General features: G+C 22.3%; 4 protein-coding genes across 4 annotated transcripts in view; 2 read left to right on the top strand and 2 right to left on the bottom strand. All coding sequences in view use genetic code 6, as the record gives it.

The window, feature by feature from the left end:
• Positions 1 to 356, top strand: part of TTHERM_000359212 (hypothetical protein) — a gene marked incomplete at both ends in the record, with an annotated part of 686 nt that extends 330 nt beyond the window's left edge. Inside the window, 2 exons of the mRNA XM_012795453.1 lie at positions 1 to 18; positions 332 to 356. The exon at positions 1 to 18 is cut by the window's left edge and continues 192 nt beyond it. Coding sequence (XP_012650907.1) covers positions 1 to 18; positions 332 to 356 — 43 coding nt within the window. The remainder of the gene's footprint in view (positions 19 to 331) is intronic.
• A 1,167-nt stretch (positions 357 to 1,523) lies between these two features.
• Positions 1,524 to 1,853, bottom strand: TTHERM_000359201 (transmembrane protein, putative; the record flags this gene model as incomplete). Its single annotated transcript, XM_012795452.1, has 1 exon — positions 1,524 to 1,853. The coding sequence occupies one exon, from the start codon at positions 1,851 to 1,853 to the stop codon at positions 1,524 to 1,526; it is 330 nt and encodes a 109-aa protein (XP_012650906.1).
• An 837-nt stretch (positions 1,854 to 2,690) lies between these two features.
• On the top strand, positions 2,691 to 13,182 carry TTHERM_000359190 (kinase domain protein; the record flags this gene model as incomplete). Its single annotated transcript, XM_012795451.1, has 27 exons — positions 2,691 to 2,802; positions 2,860 to 2,915; positions 2,967 to 3,023; positions 3,078 to 3,356; positions 3,836 to 3,898; positions 3,985 to 4,375; positions 4,567 to 4,755; positions 4,812 to 4,870; positions 4,923 to 5,000; positions 5,052 to 5,500; positions 6,989 to 7,078; positions 7,354 to 7,443; positions 7,718 to 7,807; positions 8,083 to 8,172; positions 8,448 to 8,519; positions 8,795 to 8,884; positions 9,160 to 9,249; positions 9,525 to 9,614; positions 10,022 to 10,111; positions 10,387 to 10,476; positions 10,751 to 10,840; positions 11,116 to 11,205; positions 11,482 to 11,571; positions 11,847 to 11,936; positions 12,212 to 12,301; positions 12,870 to 12,933; positions 12,991 to 13,182. 27 exons carry the CDS (start codon positions 2,691 to 2,693, stop codon positions 13,003 to 13,005), a joined length of 3,144 nt encoding a protein of 1,047 aa, XP_012650905.1. The 3' UTR covers positions 13,006 to 13,182.
• Positions 13,183 to 13,883: 701 nt separating this feature from the next.
• TTHERM_00359180 (hypothetical protein) lies at positions 13,884 to 16,343 on the bottom strand (the record flags this gene model as incomplete). Its single annotated transcript, XM_001007326.2, has 1 exon — positions 13,884 to 16,343. The coding sequence occupies one exon, from the start codon at positions 16,341 to 16,343 to the stop codon at positions 13,884 to 13,886; it is 2,460 nt and encodes an 819-aa protein (XP_001007326.2).
• Between the last annotated feature and the right edge of the window lie 3,184 nt (positions 16,344 to 19,527).

Raw genomic sequence — 19,527 nt, 5'->3', positions numbered from 1 at the left:
AATTTTCGTTCCACCAAAGTAATCAAAAAAAAATAAAGAGCCAAAAGAAATAAATCTAAGTATGCGGATATTTAGGATGATGTATATCAAAATTATTCTACATACATTCTTGCAATTATATAACAAAATCATATTAAAATTAGCTAGCTAATGCTACAAAAATGAAATGATACTTTTAAGTATTTGAAATTAATAACAAGGTTTATGGCTTTTAAATACACAACTGTGATTTTAAATTTTATTGAAGTTGTAAAGCTGCGAGTATTATATTTATATAAACAATGTCAAGATTTGAAGATATTCAGTCATCTATAATTTAATTATAATATAGATTAGAGCTGAAATGTTAAATTTGATTTAGAAAATGATATTTATTTGTTTTTATTTTTGGAAACATTTTTAAAAAAATGTTATTCAAAGAGAAAAAATCCAACAGATAGGTTATCCTAGATAAGTTTTTTTATAAAATATTTAAAAAAATACAAAATATTAATTGAATACTTTAAACTGCTTTTTGCTTTTGCGAAGAAAAAATTCACTTGCAAAAGATATTAGTATATTAAGAAATTAGCTAAAACTTTTTCCTTCGATACTAATTAAAATAGATAAATATTTTTATATGAAAATAAAAGGGTTTTTCAATTAATCAATTAATTATTATTCATTCATTCATTCACTTAATTTTTAAATTTTAGCCTGAAATTTTGTTCCACCAAAGTAATCAAAAAAAATAAAGAGCCAAAAGAAATTAATCTAAGTATGTGGATATTTAGCGAATAATATGTCATCTAGCTTAAGTTAATAGCCATAATACCTAAAATAGTGTAAAGCTAGTAATATTAAGCTCATCAAGGTGTTAATAACTACATTTAAGTCTCTTGATGGCATTAATATTTTTTAGTATTAGATACTTAATTTTGTATTCTAATAAATTTTAAATGATGAATCTTTAAACATTTCAGACTATTTAATTATGTTACACTTACGAAATTATATAAAATAAAGTAAATTTATTTTATCATAAAATATGGCTCATTCTTTTTATAATATAAATAACTATTAGTTTGTATTTGAAAATTAGGTTTATTTCAATATAATAATTCAATATATAATTTTGTTTGTATGCAAATATTTAACAATATAATTTAAGAGATGTTAGTATATTTTAAAGCTAATAAAAGCATATCTTTGATAAGGCTTTTTTTATCGACTAAATTAATCAAATTTGTTTGAATTAATCACTATAAATAGTGATACTCAAAATCAATTTTGCATATAATTTTCACATCAAAATAAATACACTTGTTTTTAGTAAAAAAGCAAACCTCTCAGCCTACTCTTAGTAAGTTAGTAACCTAGCCAACCCAACTCAAGCATAACGCTAATCAATAGCAAAAATGTCAAAAGCATTCTAATTCTAATTAGTCAAAACAATTTCAGAAAAAGTCTCCAAGGATTGCCAGATTCAAAAGGCAAGTTTGAAAGAAATAATCAAATTGATGTTCAGCCAGAAAAATTATTTCTCAAATTTTGAGTATTTAAGCAATGGCGCTTACGCTGTCGTCTTGAGAGCTTAGAACACTAAAGAGAATCGTACTGTTGCCCTTAAATTCCTAACATATACGAACAAAGAGGATAAGAATAGCATCGAATCTTTGAAAAAAGAATATGAAATGCTTCAGAAGTTCAGCTAATCTGATTTTTTGGTAAATGTCTATGAATGCTTCTATTTAATGGAAGAAAATGTAGAAGAAGATGAAGATGGTAACGAAAAAGTCGTCTTAACAGATGAGAAGTCCTATTTTGTGATGGAAATGGAGCTTTGCTAGTGTAATCAAAATTATAATTTTCATCCATTTATTTTTTTCGCTTTCTCATTTTTTTTAAAACTATGAAGAAGCTCATAGAATATGATACTAATTTATTTTTTTAGCCTTTATGATAATTGAAGTTCAGCCATTTTAAAAAAGTCATTTTAAAAATTTTTCTAAGTCATTTTTGGATTTGATTAATTTTGAAGAAAAAATAGATTTGCGTTAAGCTGATTGATTGATTAATTAATTTAGAAAATATAATAGAATTAGTTTATTTTATAAAATTTTATTAATTTTAAATTTTAAATTCCCCACAGATAAGGTTTTTTTAATTAAATTTTCATTGAATTTTAGAAGGTTTATTTCTTAATTAAATATTCTAGAAGATTAATTAATAAAAATTTTATAATATATTTCCGCAATATTATACAATATTATTAGTAATTTAATTTTATAATATATTAAATTTTATTTTTTAATAATTGACAACGATTCATGAATAAAATTAAAATAAATTAAATTAAACAAATATTTCATTAAAAAACATTTTTATTTTTAATAAATTAAATAATCATTTAAAAAATATATTTAATATATATATAATTTGATAATAGATTAAAAAAAACTCAACATTATTAGGTTAAATTAAAAAATTAAATCTAATATTTTTGATAATTAATTTTAATTTATAAAGGTTTTTGAATTTTAATTAAGCTTTTAATTTTAAACAGAGCAAAAAATTTGAATATTTTTCTTTTATTTGTTAAATAACAATAATATTTTTATTTATCAATAGAAAATCTTAAACAGCTCTTTGATTTTTTAAGAAGTACATAGCTACCCGCTAAAGAAATAAAAGAAATAATAGCTATTCAAATGTTAGAAGGATTGAATAACCTTCATGTCAAAAATATCATGCACAGAGACATCAAACCTCACAATTTTTTAGTTTGTCATTCTCAAACTTACGGATTTACCATCAAACTCTGTAAAAAATTTGAATTTTTACAAAATTTATCAATTTAAAAAATTATTGAAAATCAAGGTGATTTAGGATTTGCATCTGCAGTAACGAAATCGAAAAGTCACTACATATCAAAGGTAAAATCAAAATATTATTTAAAAATAATCTTATATTATTTTAATCTATAGAAAGGAACTGATGCTTACTTTGCTCCTGAGGTAGAAAATGGATAGTCTAGAATTCAGGTTTTTAAATAAAACTAATCTTTTAATTTTTAATTTAATTTTAATGTTTAAAAGTCGGACCTCTTTTCTCTAGGATTAGTTTTACTTGAGCTAGATAATCTAAAAGTTTTAAATGAAAATTGGATAGACTTTAATATAAAAAAAGAGATTCACGAAGGAAAAGCAATAGCTTCAAATTATTAGATTGATAGAAATTCTAATATTTATAAAATAGCTTAGATTTGCTTAAAACCAAATTATTTGGAAAGGACTACTTCAGGAGACCTACTTTCTGAGCTTATTAAGCTTCATGGATAACCATTGAAATTCACACTCACTTCTATGATACTAGAAGTAATAAATGCTTTTATCAATTTTTATCTAGCAAATCTAATTAATCGCTTAATTCAAATTATTTAATTTAATTTTAGATTTTGCTTCTTGATAATAAAAGTCAATTTAATAAAATATTTGATCTTAAAATAAAATAAAAAATATTTAAAGAGCAAATAATTATTATCATAAACAATTTGGATAAAAAAACAATTAAAAATAATATATCAGATTAAATATATGTGAAAAGTTTTTAATAAATGAAACATATATTTAAAAATAAGTTTTTAACTTATGGATGACTAATTTTTTCAAAACAGCCCCCTGGTTTCAAACTTACGACGTTTGCGCCAGGTCTCTCATATTATTATATATATTTTTAATTTTATTTACTAAAAAATAATTATTAAAAATACACTAAAAATTTTTTTTAGACTTACTAAAAAAATTAAATTGCCTCTATAGACAATAAATATTAACTATTATTTTTTTAATGATAGGAACAAATTCCTTAGTAAGCATAACAAATATTCAATAAAATTAATGATCTTCAAAAAAATGATGTAAAAAAATAAATATATTTATTTATATTTTAAATTCCTTCTAAACTATTAATTTTAAGTTGTTTTGATAATAATTTTTTTCTAAGCAAACTTAATTTGAGGAGTATGCACAGATGCTGCTTGATAACACAGAGTCAAAAATAAAGAAAAAAGATACTTATCAACAATTTACAAAAGTAGAAATACTATCCAAACTATTAAAAAGTTTATATGAAGATAAGAAGTATGTCAATAATTTCCAAATTCTTAGTTTTGGATGCTTTGGCATGGTATTATCTACTAAAAAAGCTAAATTGAATAACAAAGAAATAGTACTAAAAATATAAAAGATTGTAAATGAATAAGAAATTTAAAATGAAATTAGAATAATGTAACTATTAAAAACTCCATTAGTAGTCTAGTTGTATGACAATTATGTCATAGAAAAAGTTACAGCACCTGAAAAATATGTAGTTTTTGAGTTAGAAAAGTGTTCATGTAAAACTTTTATATTTTAATTATAATATTACAAATTAATTTTTTATTCAATTAGATCTAAATTTAAAATATACTACTTATCGTATTTTAGTAGCATATTAGGCTATAATAGCCATAAATAATCTATACATTTATTGTTGAGGTTATAATATCTATAGTAATTTAATCTATCATCATTTATTGTAAAATAGGTTCACTCTAGGATTATCTAGAAAGATAAACAAAAGAAGGAGAATTTAGTGATGAAGAAAAGCTGAATATTGCACTCCAAATAATTGACTCTGTCAATTATATTCATTGTTTCAATATTATTCATAGAGATATTAAATCTGACAATTTTTTGGTTTGTTTGGATGGCAATCAACTTTAAATCAAACTATGTAATTAACCTGATAATTTTTAATTACTAAAAATAATTTAATCATTTTAATATAAGGTGATTTTGGATTATCAGCTTAACTTGGAAAAGATTGTGAATAGATCGAAAGTTTAGATGTAAATTATTTACTTATTTTGAAACTATCAAGAAATTTGAATATATTTTTAGATGGTAGGAAATTGGGCGTACATGGCACCTGAAATCTTAACTAAATAAGATGATTAATATAAGATATATTCTAAAAAAGTAATTATTTTTATTACTATTTGTAAATAAATATAATTATTTTTTTTTCAGTCGGATTCTTACTCAGTTGGTTTACTATTATCTTTGCTTGACAACTACTTAATTTTGAAAGAAATAGTAGGAACTACTTTCATAAATATGACTTTAGAGTAATATGATGAGCCTTTCAAAAAATAAAACATAAATATTAAGCAGGACACTGAAATATTTAAATTTATTAAACTCTTAGTTGTCTGGGAAAGAGTCAACAGAGCTTCTCTTTCTATTATTATTGAATAAAACTCAAAAAAATTTAAATCAAACTAAAATGAGATGAAATAAATTATATCATAGCATTCTTTAAATCCAAAATAAAATGCTGAAACTGTAAACATAGGATCTACTGCTCCATTAATTTCTTAAAATTAGATTCCAATTTAAGAAATCAAGTAGATTAAGATAAAGAGTATGATGGATTTGTATAAAATTATAGAATTTCATAATGTTGAAATAGATTTAAGGTAATAATTATATTAAATTTAATTTAAATTAAAATTAAAATATCAAAAAATTATTGCTTAAGAATTCAAATAAAAGATATAATTAACATTTTATTTTTAAAAGAAATTATAAATGATTTCATATTTAATCATTTATGATGGATTTTTTCTTTCTATAAAAAGTTAAAAACATTTTAAATTAAAGATAAAATTATTATCTATTATTACAATTTTTAATAAACAAATAAGTTTTATTATTTAGTTTATTAAAAAATATTTTTGAGTGGTTAGTAAAAATTGCAAATGCAAAAAAATCACAAAAACATAAAAATCAAAAAAATTTCAAAAAATGATAAAATAAAAAATACAAAATTACTAAAAAAAATAAAATTACTATTTTGTTTTTTTTTTAATATTTCTTTCTTCTTTAAAGGAGAAATGGCAGCTACCCTGGATTTCCCCTAACTCTGTCACAATATAAGCCCCTATTTATAATTATATATTGAGAATGGAATATTTAAAGCTTTTGACATAGTTATTAGCTAATTAAGCCAGCTTGTTTGTCATTTACTAACTTGCTTATTTACTTATTTACTTACTAACCAAATAAAATATAACGAATTTATTTACTTACTTACTTATCACAACACAGCTAAAATACTAACGAAAGCCATCGTTTTTTTACCATTCTTTCTCCTCCATATTTATTTATTTAATTCGTTATTTATTCTTATATTTAAAGAAAGAATAATATTGGTACATATGGTGCAAAAGATTTAGGCACAGGAATAGCCTAGTGCAAGAATATCACAACTTTGACGCTTGAATTATAGTAAAAATTTAATTTATTGATTGATAAACTAATATTTGAGAATGGAATATTTTAAGATTTTGACATAGTTATTAGCTAATTAAGCCAGCTTGCTTGTCATTTACTAACTTGCTTATTTATTTATTTATTTATTTATTTATTTATTTATTTATTTATTTATTTACTTACTAACCAAATAAAATATAACGAATTTCTTTACTTACTTACTCATCCCAACACAACTAAAATACTAACGAAAGCCATCGTTTTTTAACCATCCTTTCTCCTCTATATTTATTTATTTAATTAGTTATTTATTCTTATATTTAAAGTTGGAATAAAATTGGTGATGAGGGTGCAAAAGATTTAGGCACAGGAATAGCCTAGTGTAAGAATATCACAACTTTGACGCTTGAATTATAGTAAAAATTTAATTTATTGATTGATAAACGAAAAATTGAGAATGGAATATTTGAAGCTTTTGACATAGTTATTAGCTAATTAAGCCAGCTTGCTTGTTATTTACTAACTTGCTTATTTACTTATTTACTTACTAACCAAATATAATATAACGAATTTCTTTACTTACTTACTCATCACAACACAACTAAAATACTAACGAAAGTATTTTGTTTTTTTACCATCCTTTCTCCTCCATATTTATTTATTTAATTCGTTATTTATTCTTATATTTAAAGAAAGAATAATATTGGTGATGAGGGTGCAAAAGATTTAGGCACAGGAATAGCCTAGTGCAACAATATCACAACTTTGACGCTTAACTTAAGGTAAAAATTTAATATATTGATTGATAAACTAATAATTGAAAATGGAATATTTTAAGCTTTTGACATAGTTATTAGCTAATTGAGCCAGCTTGCCTGTGATTTACTAACTTGCTTATTTACTTATTTACTTACTAACCAAATATAATATAACGAATTTCTTTACTTACTTACTCATCACAACACAACTAAAATACTAACGAAAGCCATCGTTTTTTTACCATCCTTTCTGCTACATATTTATTTATTTAATTCGTTATTTATTCTTATATTTAAAGAAAGAATAATATTGGTGCATAGGGTGCAAAAGATTTAGGCACAGGAATAGCCTAGTGCAACAATATCACAACTTTGACGCTTGAATTATAGTAAAAATTTAATTTATTGATTGATAAACTAATAATTGAGAATGGAATATTTTATGCTTTTGATATAGTTATTAGCTAATTAAGCCAGCTTGTTTGTCATTTACTAACTTGCTTATTTACTTATTTACTTACTAACCAAATAAAATATAACGAATTTCTTTACTTACTTACTCATCACCACACAACTAAAATACTACGAAAGCCATCGTTTTTTTACCATATTTTCTCCTCCATATTTATTTATTTAATTCGTTATTTATTCTTATATTTAAAGAGAGAATAATATTGGTGCATAGGGTGCAAAAGATTTAGGTACAGGAATAGCCTAGTGCAAGAATATCATAACTTTGACGCTTAACTTATAGTAAAAATTTAATTTATTGATTGATAAACGAAAAATTGAGAATGGAATATTTTAAGCTTTTGACATAGTTATTAGCTAATTAAGCCAGCTTGCTTGTCATTTACTAACTTGCTTATTTATTTATTTACTTACTAACCATATAAAATATAATGAATTTCTTTACTTACTTACTCATCACAACACAACTAAAATACTAACGAAAGCCATCGTTTTTTTACTATTCTTTCTCCTCCATATTTATTTATTTAATTCGTTATTTATTCTTATATTTAAAGTTAGAATAAAATTGGTGATGAGGGTGCAAAAGATTTAGGCACCGGAATAGCCTAGTGCAACAATATCACAACTTTGACGCTTAACTTAAGGTAAAAATTTAATTTATTGATTGATATACTAATAATTGAGAATGGAATATTTTAAGCTTTAGACATAGTTATTAACTAATTAAGCCAGCTTGCTTGTCATTTACTAACTTGTTTATTTACTTATTTACTTACTAACCAAATAAAATATAACGAATTTGTTTACTTACTTACTCATCACAACACAACTAAAATACTAACGAAAGCCATCGTTTTTTTACCATCCTTTCTGCTACATATTTATTTATTTAATTCGTTATTTATTCTTATATTTAAAGAAAGAAAAATATTGATTTAGGCACTGGAATAGCCTAGAGCAAGACTATCACAACTTTGATGCTTGAATTATAGTAAAAATTTAATATATTGATTGATAAACTAATATTTGAAAATGGAATATTTTAAGCTTTTGACATAGTTATTTGCTAATTAAGCCAGCTTGCTTGTCATTTACTAACTTGCTTATTTACTTATTTACTTACTAACCAAATAAAATATAACGAATTTCTTTACTTACTTACTCATCACAACACAACTAAAATACTAACGAAATCCATCGTTTTTTTACCATCCTTTCTCCTCCATATTTATTTATTTAATTCGTTATTTATTCTTATATTTAAAGTTGGAATAATATTGGTACATAGGGTGCAAAACATTTAAGCACCGGAATAGCCTAGTGCAAGAATATCACAACTTTGATGCTTAACTTAAGGTAAAAATTTAATTTATTGATTGATAAACTAATAATTGAGAATGGAATATTTTAAGCTTTTGACATAGTTATTAGCTAATTAAGCCAGCTTGCTTGTCATTTACTAACTTGCTTATTTACTTATTTACTTACTAACCAAATATAATATAACGAATTTCTTTACTTACTTACTCATCACAACACAACTAAAATACTAACGAAAGCCATCGTTTTTTTACCATAATTTCTCCTCCATATTTATTTTTTTAATTCATTATTTATTCTTATATTTAAAGTTGGAATAATATTGGTGATGAGGGTGCAAAAGAATTAGGCACCGGAATAGCCTAGTGCAAGAATATCAAAACTTTGATGCTTAACTTAAAGTAAAAATTTAATTTATTGATTGATAAACTAATAATTGAGAATGGAATATTTTAAGCTTTTGATATAGTTATTAGCTAATTAAGCCAGCTTGCTTGTCATTTACTAACTTGCTTATTTACTTATTTACTAACTAACCAAATAAAATATAACGAATTTCTTTACTTACTTACTCATCACAACACAACTAAAATACTAACGAAAGCCAACGTTTTTTTACCATCCTTTCAACTACATATTTATTTATTTAATTCGTTATTTATTCTTATATTTAAAGAAAGAATAATATTGTTGATGAGGGTGCAAAGGTTTTAGGCACAGGAATAGCTTAGTGCAAGAATATTACAACTTTGACGCTTAACTTAAGGTAAAAATTTAATTTATTGATTGATAAATGAAAAATTGAGAATGGAATATTTTGGTAATTTACGTGGTAAGCGCACATGCGCATGCGCATATGTGCGCAGGCATTAGTTTTTAACGCCAAAAGTAACGCCAAGCGCACATTTTTTTTTTTATGTGCGCTCGCCACGTGAGAATCCGAATATTTTAAGGCTTTTGACATAGTTATTAGCTAATTAAGCCAGATTGCTTGTCATTTACTAACTTGCTTATTTACTTATTTACTTACTAACTAAATAAAATATAACGAATTTCTTTACTTACTTACTCATCACAACACAACTAAAATACTAACGAAAGCAATCGTTTTTTTATCATCCTTTCTCCTCCATATTTATTTATTTAATTCGTTATTTATTCTTATATTTAAAGTTGGAATAAAATTGGTGATGAGGGTGCAAATGTTTTAGGCACAGGAATAGCCTAGTGCAAGAATATCACAACTTTGACACTTGAATTATTGTAAAAATTTAATTTATTGATTGATAAACTAATAATTGAGAATGGAATATTTTAAGCTTTTGATAAAGTTATTAGCTAATTAAGCCAGCTTGTTTGTCATTTACTAACTTGCTTATTTACTTATTTACTTACTAACCAAATAAAATATAACGAATTTCTTTACTTACTTACTCATCACAACACAACTAAAATACTAACGAAAGCCATCGTTTTTTTACCATTCTTTCTCCACCATATTTATCTATTTAAATCGTTATTTATTCTTATATTTAAAGAGAGAATAATATTGGTGATGAGGGTGCAAAAGATTTAGGCACAGGAATAGCCTAGTGCAAGAATATCGCAACTTTGACACTTAACTTAAGGTAAAAATTTAATTTATTGATTGATAAACAAAAATTGAGAATGGAATATTTTAAGCTTTTGACATAGTTATTAACTAATTAAGCCAGCTTGTTTGTCATTTATTAACTTGCTTATTTACTTATTTACTAACTAACCAAATAAAATATAACGAATTTGTTTACTTACTTAATCATCTCAACATAACTAAAATACTAACGAAAGCCATCGTTTTTTTACCATCCTTTCTCCTCCATATTTATTTATTTAATTCGTTATTTATTCTTATATTTAAAGAAAGAATAATATTGGTGATGAGGGTGCAAAAGTTTTAGGCACAGGAATAGCCTAGTGCAAGAATATCACAACTTTGACGCTTGAATTATAGTAAAAATTTAATTTATTGATTGATAAACTAATAATTGAGAATGGAATATTTTAAGCTTTTGACATAGTTATTAGCTAATTAAGCCAGCTTGCTTATCATTTACTAACTTGCTTATTTACTTATTTACTTACTAACCAAATAAAATATAACGAATTTGTTTACTTACTTACTCATCACAACACAACTAAAATACTAACGAAAGCCATCGTTTTTTTACCATCCTTTCTCCTCCATATTTATTTATTTAATTCATTATTTATTCTTATATTTAAAGTTGGAATAATATTGGTGATGAGGGTGCAAAAGATTTAGGCACAGGAATAGCCTAGTGCAAGAATATCACAACTTTGACACTTGAATTATTGTAAAAAATTAAATTTGTAGATTGATAAACGAAAAATTGAGAATGGAATATTTTAAGCTTTTGACATAGTTATTAACTAATTAAGCCTGCTTGCTTGTCATTTACTAACTTGCTTATTTACTTATTTACTTACTAACGAAATAAAATATAACGAATTTCTTTACTTACTTACTCATCACCACACAACTAAAATACTAACGAAAGCCATCGTTTTTTTACCATATTTTCTCCTCCATATTTATTTTTTTAATTCGTTATTTATTCTTATATTTAAAGAGAGAATAAAATTGGTGATGAGGGTGCAAAAGATTTAGGCACAGCAATAGCCTAGTGCAAGAATATCACAACTTTGGCGCTTAACTTAAGGTAAAAATTTAATTTATTGATTCATAAATGAAAAATTGAGAATGGAATATTTTAAGCTTTTGACATAATTATTAGCTAATTAAGCCAGCTTGCTTGTCATTTACTAACTTGCTTATTTACTTATTTACTTACTAACCAAATAAAATATAACGAATTTCTTTACTTACTTACTCATCACAACACAACTAAAATACTAACGAAAGCCATCGTTTTTTTACCATCCTTTCTCCTCCATATTTATTTATTTAAATCGTTATTTATTCTTATATTTAAAGAAAGAATAATATTGGTGATGAGGGTGCAAAAGTTTTTGGCACAGGAATAGCCTAGTGCAAAAATATCACAACTTTGACGCTTAACTTAAGGTAAAAATTTAATTTATTGATTGATAAACGAAAAATTGAGAATGGAATATTTTAAGCTTTTGACATAGTTATTAGCTAATTAAGCTAGCTTGCTTGTCATTTACTAACTTGTTTATTTACTTATTTACTTACTAACCAAATAAAATATAACGAATTTCTTTACTTACTTACTCATCACAACACAACTAAAATACTAACGAAAGCCATCGTTTTTTTACCATCCTTTCTGCTCCATATTTATTTATTTAATTCGTTATTTATTCTTATATTTAAAGTTGGAATAAAATTGGTGATGAGGGTGCAAAAGTTTTAGGCACCGGAATAGCCTAGTGCAAAAATATCACAACTTTGACGCTTAACTTAAGGTAAAAATTTAATTTATTGATTGATAAACTAATAATTGAGAATGGAATATTTTAAGCTTTTGACATAATTATTAGCTAATTAAGCCAACTTGCTTGTCATTTACTAACTTGCTTATTTACTTATTTACTTACTAACGAAATAAAATATAACCAATTTCTTTACTTACTTACTCATCACAACACAACTAAAATAATAATGAAATCCATCTTTTATATAATTTTTTGTCTGGCATGCATACATTGCAAATTGAACATATTTTTTAAAATTAAACAAAAAATATCAACTACAAAGTGAACAACTTGTACAGCCACCCTTTTTTTTAAATGAACATTTTTACTAAGACTATTTCTATTACATTCTGTTCACTTAAAAAATAATCCCTTTTTTTAGTTATTAGATTTATTTAAAACATAATCATATTTATTAAAAAAAGTATTATTATTTTCAATATTTTTTCAGTTATTAAAATAATTAAAAATTCTTAGTTGTAATCTTAAAACTAACAAAATATTTATTTATTTAAAATTCTTTGACTATTTCTTGAAATTATAATTTTTAATTTTAAAGTTTAGGTTATGGTTTGACAATTCAATTAAAGGATTTATTTGAAAAATAATTATAAGCTCAAAAAGTAAAATATAATTAATTAAATTTATAAAAAATTTAATTATTTTAACTAATAAAATAGATAACTATAGAATGACAATCAACTAATAGATACATTTAGCAAACCTGATTAATAATTTATATATTAAAAAGTTAATCTCTCCATAAATAAATATGTTTCATAAAAATATTTATTTAATAATTTTGTTTTTTATAAGTATATTGATTAATTAGATCATGTTGATTATTTATTGTTTGATTTATACCTAAAAACTTTTTTTAAATTCTAATCAGAAGTATATATATAATCTTTGAAAATATTTTATTTTTAAAAGCATTAGTTGATGTGATGAATTTATATAATTTATTAGAAATACTACTATATGGATCTAACAATATAATTTTAAATATGCCTAACAAAAAAAGTATTATTTCATAAATACAAGGCAATCAGGTTTTTTAATTATATTTGGATAAAATTACTTTTCTCTCTAAATAAATAAATAATGTTCGTTTAAGTTTGTAAAAGCAATAAAATAATTATCTAAATAATAGCATTCATTTTAAATTATAAGCATTTGTAATAAATAAAATACTGATTAAATAAAATTCTCATTTAATATTTTTATTAACATATTGCTAATCCAGGTATTGAAATTCCGCTGACTGGATACATAATGTCAGCGGAATTTCAATAAGATTTTATTTAAAATTTGAAAGCTAAGTAGCCTTCTTGCTTTTTTTATTTTAATTTGTCAGAATTTATCAGATCTACCTGTGATTTTATTAAAAAGAAAGGCCTTTTTATTTATTATGAAAAATTAATTTTTTTGCTTTAATATAAAACCAATTAGCGAAATTTAAAGAGATACTATTTATTATAAATGAACTAATTCATATATATAAATCTTATATTATTCTAAAAATGATATTTATTTCTATTAAATTTAAGATATTTTCTTAAGAAAAATTATATCAAAAATCTTTCAGATAATATTTAGTTTTATTTTAATCTGGATAATATTAATTATCAGTAATATTTATCCTCTTTATTTAAACATTAACGATTTATTTTTGTTTATAAAAATATGTAAGTTTTGGAATTTGTTCTTTGACATCTTTACTAATTATTAGTTTAACAGTATTAATATTTGATTTGGAAAAACTCTTAATTATTTTAGATAAATCATTTTCGTCAAAATATCCCCACAATTTAAGAATTAAATTAAGTTATATTAATGATTTGAATCCTTGCAAATCAAATAATTCATATGTATATTCGTAAATATAAGTCAATTGTTGCAAATTTATGAATTCACAGGAAAGCCATACTTCCAAATTAGTTGTTTTATATGCTAAATATTTCTTTAAGTAATCTTATCCAAAAATTTCTTTGAAATATGCTAAAGTGATTGAAAATTCAAATAGTTATTATATTTGTTTGTAATTTTCGTATCTAAGTAAAATATATTGTTGATCACCAATCAAGTAGTATATATTTTCATCAAATATCAAAATATTCAGTTTTTAAAAAGCAAGATAACCTTCTAATTCAAAGTTATATTCTAAAACTGTACAATTTTAATTTTTTAGCACTTCAATTTCATTTTCATTGAATTCATTTATATTTATTGTTTTACTCAATTAATCATTTTCATTCTATTCATAAAAAACATTTACTTTGATTTATCCAAATTTTTTGTCTTGTTAGAATACTTTTAAATCATATAAGAATTTTTAAATAAACCAACTTTGTTATTTCAAAAATAATTCCTATAATTTATCCTCCTCTACACCTTTATTTTCATATTATTTCCACATTAATTACTAAAAAAGTTATTTTAAACATTTAGGGAAAGTCTATGAATTAATTACAAGAGAATTTATTTAAAGAGAAGGATTAATTTTACTTAATTCTAATATCTTTTTAAATGATTTAGGACTACAACTCATCTGTTTAGAAAGAGCTATTTAAATTTTATTTATATTTTTTTCTGAAATCTTAATTTTTGAATAGAATTTATATTATCCCATAAAAATTAAATTATTTATTATTAACAAGAGTCTATTGAAAACATCTGAAATAGTTTCTAACTAAATTTCAGAAATCTTTTAGAAAAAAATCTCAATTAAATTTTAGATAGTATTTTTAAAATTTTTTACAGGCTCATTATTATGATATTCAACAAAATGCTAATGAAGCTAAAATTCATTAATTTCAGTATATTAAGTTGGAAATTGTTAAATGCTTAATCCATCAATAGTGAATGCATTTTATAGATCCTCATTAAAGTCAATTTCATTATCTTCATCTGAATCATAACCATATTATCTACCAATAAGTATATTTTCTGGGTTTATTTTTGTAATTTAAATACCGTTTTTTAATAACAGCTAATAACTGTAATTTATAAACTTTTTTAAATCCTTTAAGCTTAAATTACGATAAAAAAATTTTTTTTGTTATTTTTAAAGCTATCCAATAAAAGTTTTTTCAACTAAAACGTAGATTTGTTGTGGATTTATTTAGATTTATTCAATATTTAAAAATGTTGAAGAAATCTAATTTTTAACAATAGATTCATATTAATTAGCTAAACTTTGTGCTTACTCAACAGAGCAAGCTTTGTAACCTTCTAACAAAATAGTTTATTTCCCTTTATTAACATTCAAGATAAAGAAACTTTCATTTGATTCTAAAACTTCAAAGCTTGTGTACTTTGGGTGTTTTTAAATGATCTCAAAAATTTCCAAGCAATGAAAATTCAAAATTTTTGAGAAAGTATTCTAAATCGCATTAGAAAGATCTTTTTTGGGTATTTTCATTTTAATTAGTTTAATTATATCCTAAATTTGGTCTAAATATTTTTATTACTTCCTAGCAAACTCATTACTTTAGCTTTATAGTGGCAGGTGATCTATTATTTTCTCAAAACTCATATTTTTCTTCGCTTATTTTTAATTTTTTTCTTCTTCAACTTAGTTTTAATCTTCATCATCCTCTTCAATTTCAATTTCACTTTCATTAAATTATTAATTTTCACTTTCATTATCATCTACTTGTTAGTAATGTTATTGGTAATAATTTTGATTATTATTAATATATTAATTTTATTACTATTCAATATAAGGACTAATCAAATTAAGTTTAATTTGGATTTTATCTTAATTTATTAACATAACATAAAATTCAAGATAACCTCCATTATTTATGTAATCAAAATCACGCACCAAATTTAGATTTTCTTAGAAGTAATTGTAAATTTCCTCTTTCAAAGAATTAATAGTTTTATGATTGAGCAGGTATTATTTTTCAAAGTTTTCTAAGGATTAATCATAATATTCCATTTCAAATACATAAAATTTTCTTTCAGTGTCAAGGTAATATTAATTAATTAAATTTAAAATAATATCGTTTCTCAGGACGCTTTTCATTATTTTTTGATACTATGAGATATCATTTGCGTTTTCTATTGCTTAAATAATAATCAACAGTTTAAATCTTAATTCTTGATTATCAAAAACTTTAGCATGTCTATAACTGAAATTAGTAATATCTAATTTATTTTTTAATTCACCCGAGTCTATAAATTCGACAAAATCTAAATGAGTCTTTTGTAAATTTATACATAGCTTGATATAACTATCTTGCAATAAATTGTATTAATTTTTGAATTGATTTAATATTTTTTTAAACATTTTTTAGTTTATTGATAGATAGATACTTTATTAATTAATTAATAATTTATTAATTATATGCTAATTTCACCCAACTCTTAAAGAAGATAAAATTCATTTCGCGCTTTAGAATTCACTAAATTTTATTTGAAAAAGATATTTTCTATTATCAATTTAAATACAATAAAGATCTATATTTTCCCCGCATTTTATGATAAAAATATAAAAAATGCGGGGAAAATATTTTGAATGGAGGGGTGCGGGGAAAATATCGATTACTGTATTTAGATTTTATTTACACTTTTGCTAATGAAAAACAAATAATCCAACAAGCAAGAACAAACAAATAAATAATGAACCTGAAAATGTTAAAAGCATTAAAAAAAAATAATATTATTCATTTTAAATTAAAAATACACATAACACAATACAATAATTTTTTTTATATTTATAAGAATAGTGATTAAATGAATCTAACACTTATTTTTATTCTGGTTAACATATTTTTATATAAAATTTAATCAACATTCATTCATTCACACATATTCAAAATTTGAATTATTTTCGCGCTTTAGAATTCACCAAATTTATTTTGAAAGAGATATTAATTTCCCCTATTCATTTAAAAATTAATATTATTATTCTTTCATCCAAACAATAAAACATTGAATCAATCAATAACAAATAAATAAATAATGGTTCTTAAAGTTTGTAAAACCAATAAAAAAAAAATATTAATAATAAATATCATTCATTTTTAATTAAAAACATATATAAAATTCAACCATTCATTATTTTATTTTTATAAGAATAGTGATTAAATAAATCTAATAGCTATTTTTATTTTAATTAACATTCTTTAAATGAAATTTAATCAGCATTCATTCACAAATATATTCTGTATGAAATAATTATTTTCGCGCTTTAGAATTCCCCAAATTTATTTTGAAAAAGTTATTAATTTTTTACTCATTTAAAAATTAATATTTATTTATTCTTTATACAAAAAATAAAACAATTAATCAACCAATCAAGCAAGCAAGAACTAGTAAATAAATAATGATCCTTAAAGTTTGTAAAAGAAATAAAATAGTTATCTAAATAAAAAATTCATTTTAAATAACAAGTATTCATAATAAATAAAATACGGATTAATTTCATCAAATAAATCTATTCAGTATTTATCTAAATAATAGAGAGCAAGTTCGAATAATTTAATTGTATATTGAGCTATAAAATCTTCTTTAAAATTGTTGAGTTAGAGTTTAGAAATTTTTAAAACAAGCTCGACTCTAAATTAGTCATATAAATTTTTAAAAAGAAAATTCAAAAAAAAAATTGACTCAAATGTTATAACATATTTCAATTATTATTATTATTATTTAATTACAGATGTTTCAAATAAAATAACACTTATATTTTTTTTTTCATGTATTTTTATATATCATATCCTGATAATTTTAAGCTAAATTTTAATAATATGAAAAGAGTTTTAGATAATTTATGGTAGGTACTTTCCATCATTTCAGATAGACTAATATTTATTTAATGATTTTGTATGTTTTAAAACCGTTTTGTTAATTTTTTAATTTTAATTTATTTGTTAAATTGTTAATTCTCTTTAGTTTATTAGATTGAAAAAAATTATTAATGATTAAATTTTTATTTTTCATAATTTAAATTACTTTAAAATACTTTATAAAAATCTAAATAATCTCAACTATAAAAACTCAACTCAAAAATATTGAAATCAAAAAAATAACTATTTAATCTAAATAAAATATATTCTAAATAAAATATATTCTAAATAAAATATCCTTTTTAACAAAATGTACAAAACTGATTAGCAAAATTTAAAGAGATACAATTATACATGAGCTAATTTATATAGGAAAATCTTATATTATTCTATAAATTATATTTATTTCTATTAAATTTAAGATAATTTCTGAAGAAAAATTTTCTCAAAAAGCTTTAAGAAAATATTTACTTTTAATGTAAGTTGAATTATCTTCATATTTATCATAAATAAATTTTATCCTCTTTATTTAAACATTAACGATTTATTTTTGTTTATAAAAATATGTAAGTTTTGGAATTTTTTCTTTATTATCTTTATCAAATATTAGATTAACAGTATTAATATTGGATTAGGAAAAATTCTTAATTACTTTAGAGAAATCAAGTTTGTCAGAATAGCTCCAAAATTGAATAACTAAATTTAATTATATTAACGATTTCAATCCCTGCAAATCAAGTAATTTATTTGTATCTTCGTAAATATAAGTCAATTATTGCAAATTTACGAATTCTTAACAAAACCAAACTTGAAAATTAGTTGTTTAATATGCTAAATATTTCTGTAAGTAATTTTATCCAAAAATTTCTTTGAAATATGCTAAAGTGATTGAAAATTCAAATAGTTATTATATTTCTTTGTAATTTTTGTATCTAAGTAAAAGATATTGTTGATCACCTATCAAGTAGTATATATTTTCATCAAATATCAAAATATTCAGTTTTTAGAAAGCAAGATAATCTTCTAATTCAAAGTTATATTCTAAAACTGTACAATTTTAATTTTTTAACAGATCAATTTCATTTTCATTGAATTCATTTAGATTTATTATTTTACTCAATTAATCATTTTCATTCTATTCATAAAAAACATTTACTGTGATTTATCCAAATTCTTAATTAAGCGAGGATACTTTTAAATCTTATAAGAATTATTAAATAAACAAACTTTGATATTTCAAAAATAAATCCTATAATTTATCCTCCTCTACACCTTTATTTTCATATTCCAGCATTAATTACTAAAAAAGTTATTTTAAACATTCAGGGAAAGTGTATGAATTAATTACAAGAGAATTTATTTAAAGAGAAGGATTAATTTTACTTAATTCTAATATCTTGTTAAATGGTTTAGGAAAACAAC

The sequence above is a fragment of the Tetrahymena thermophila genome (assembly GCF_000189635.1).
Source record: "Tetrahymena thermophila SB210 genomic scaffold scf_8254813, whole genome shotgun sequence".
NCBI lineage: Eukaryota > Ciliophora > Oligohymenophorea > Hymenostomatida > Tetrahymenidae > Tetrahymena > Tetrahymena thermophila.
The sequence above is the reverse complement of the archived record's forward strand: the minus strand, read 5'-3'. Positions and strand labels throughout refer to the sequence as shown.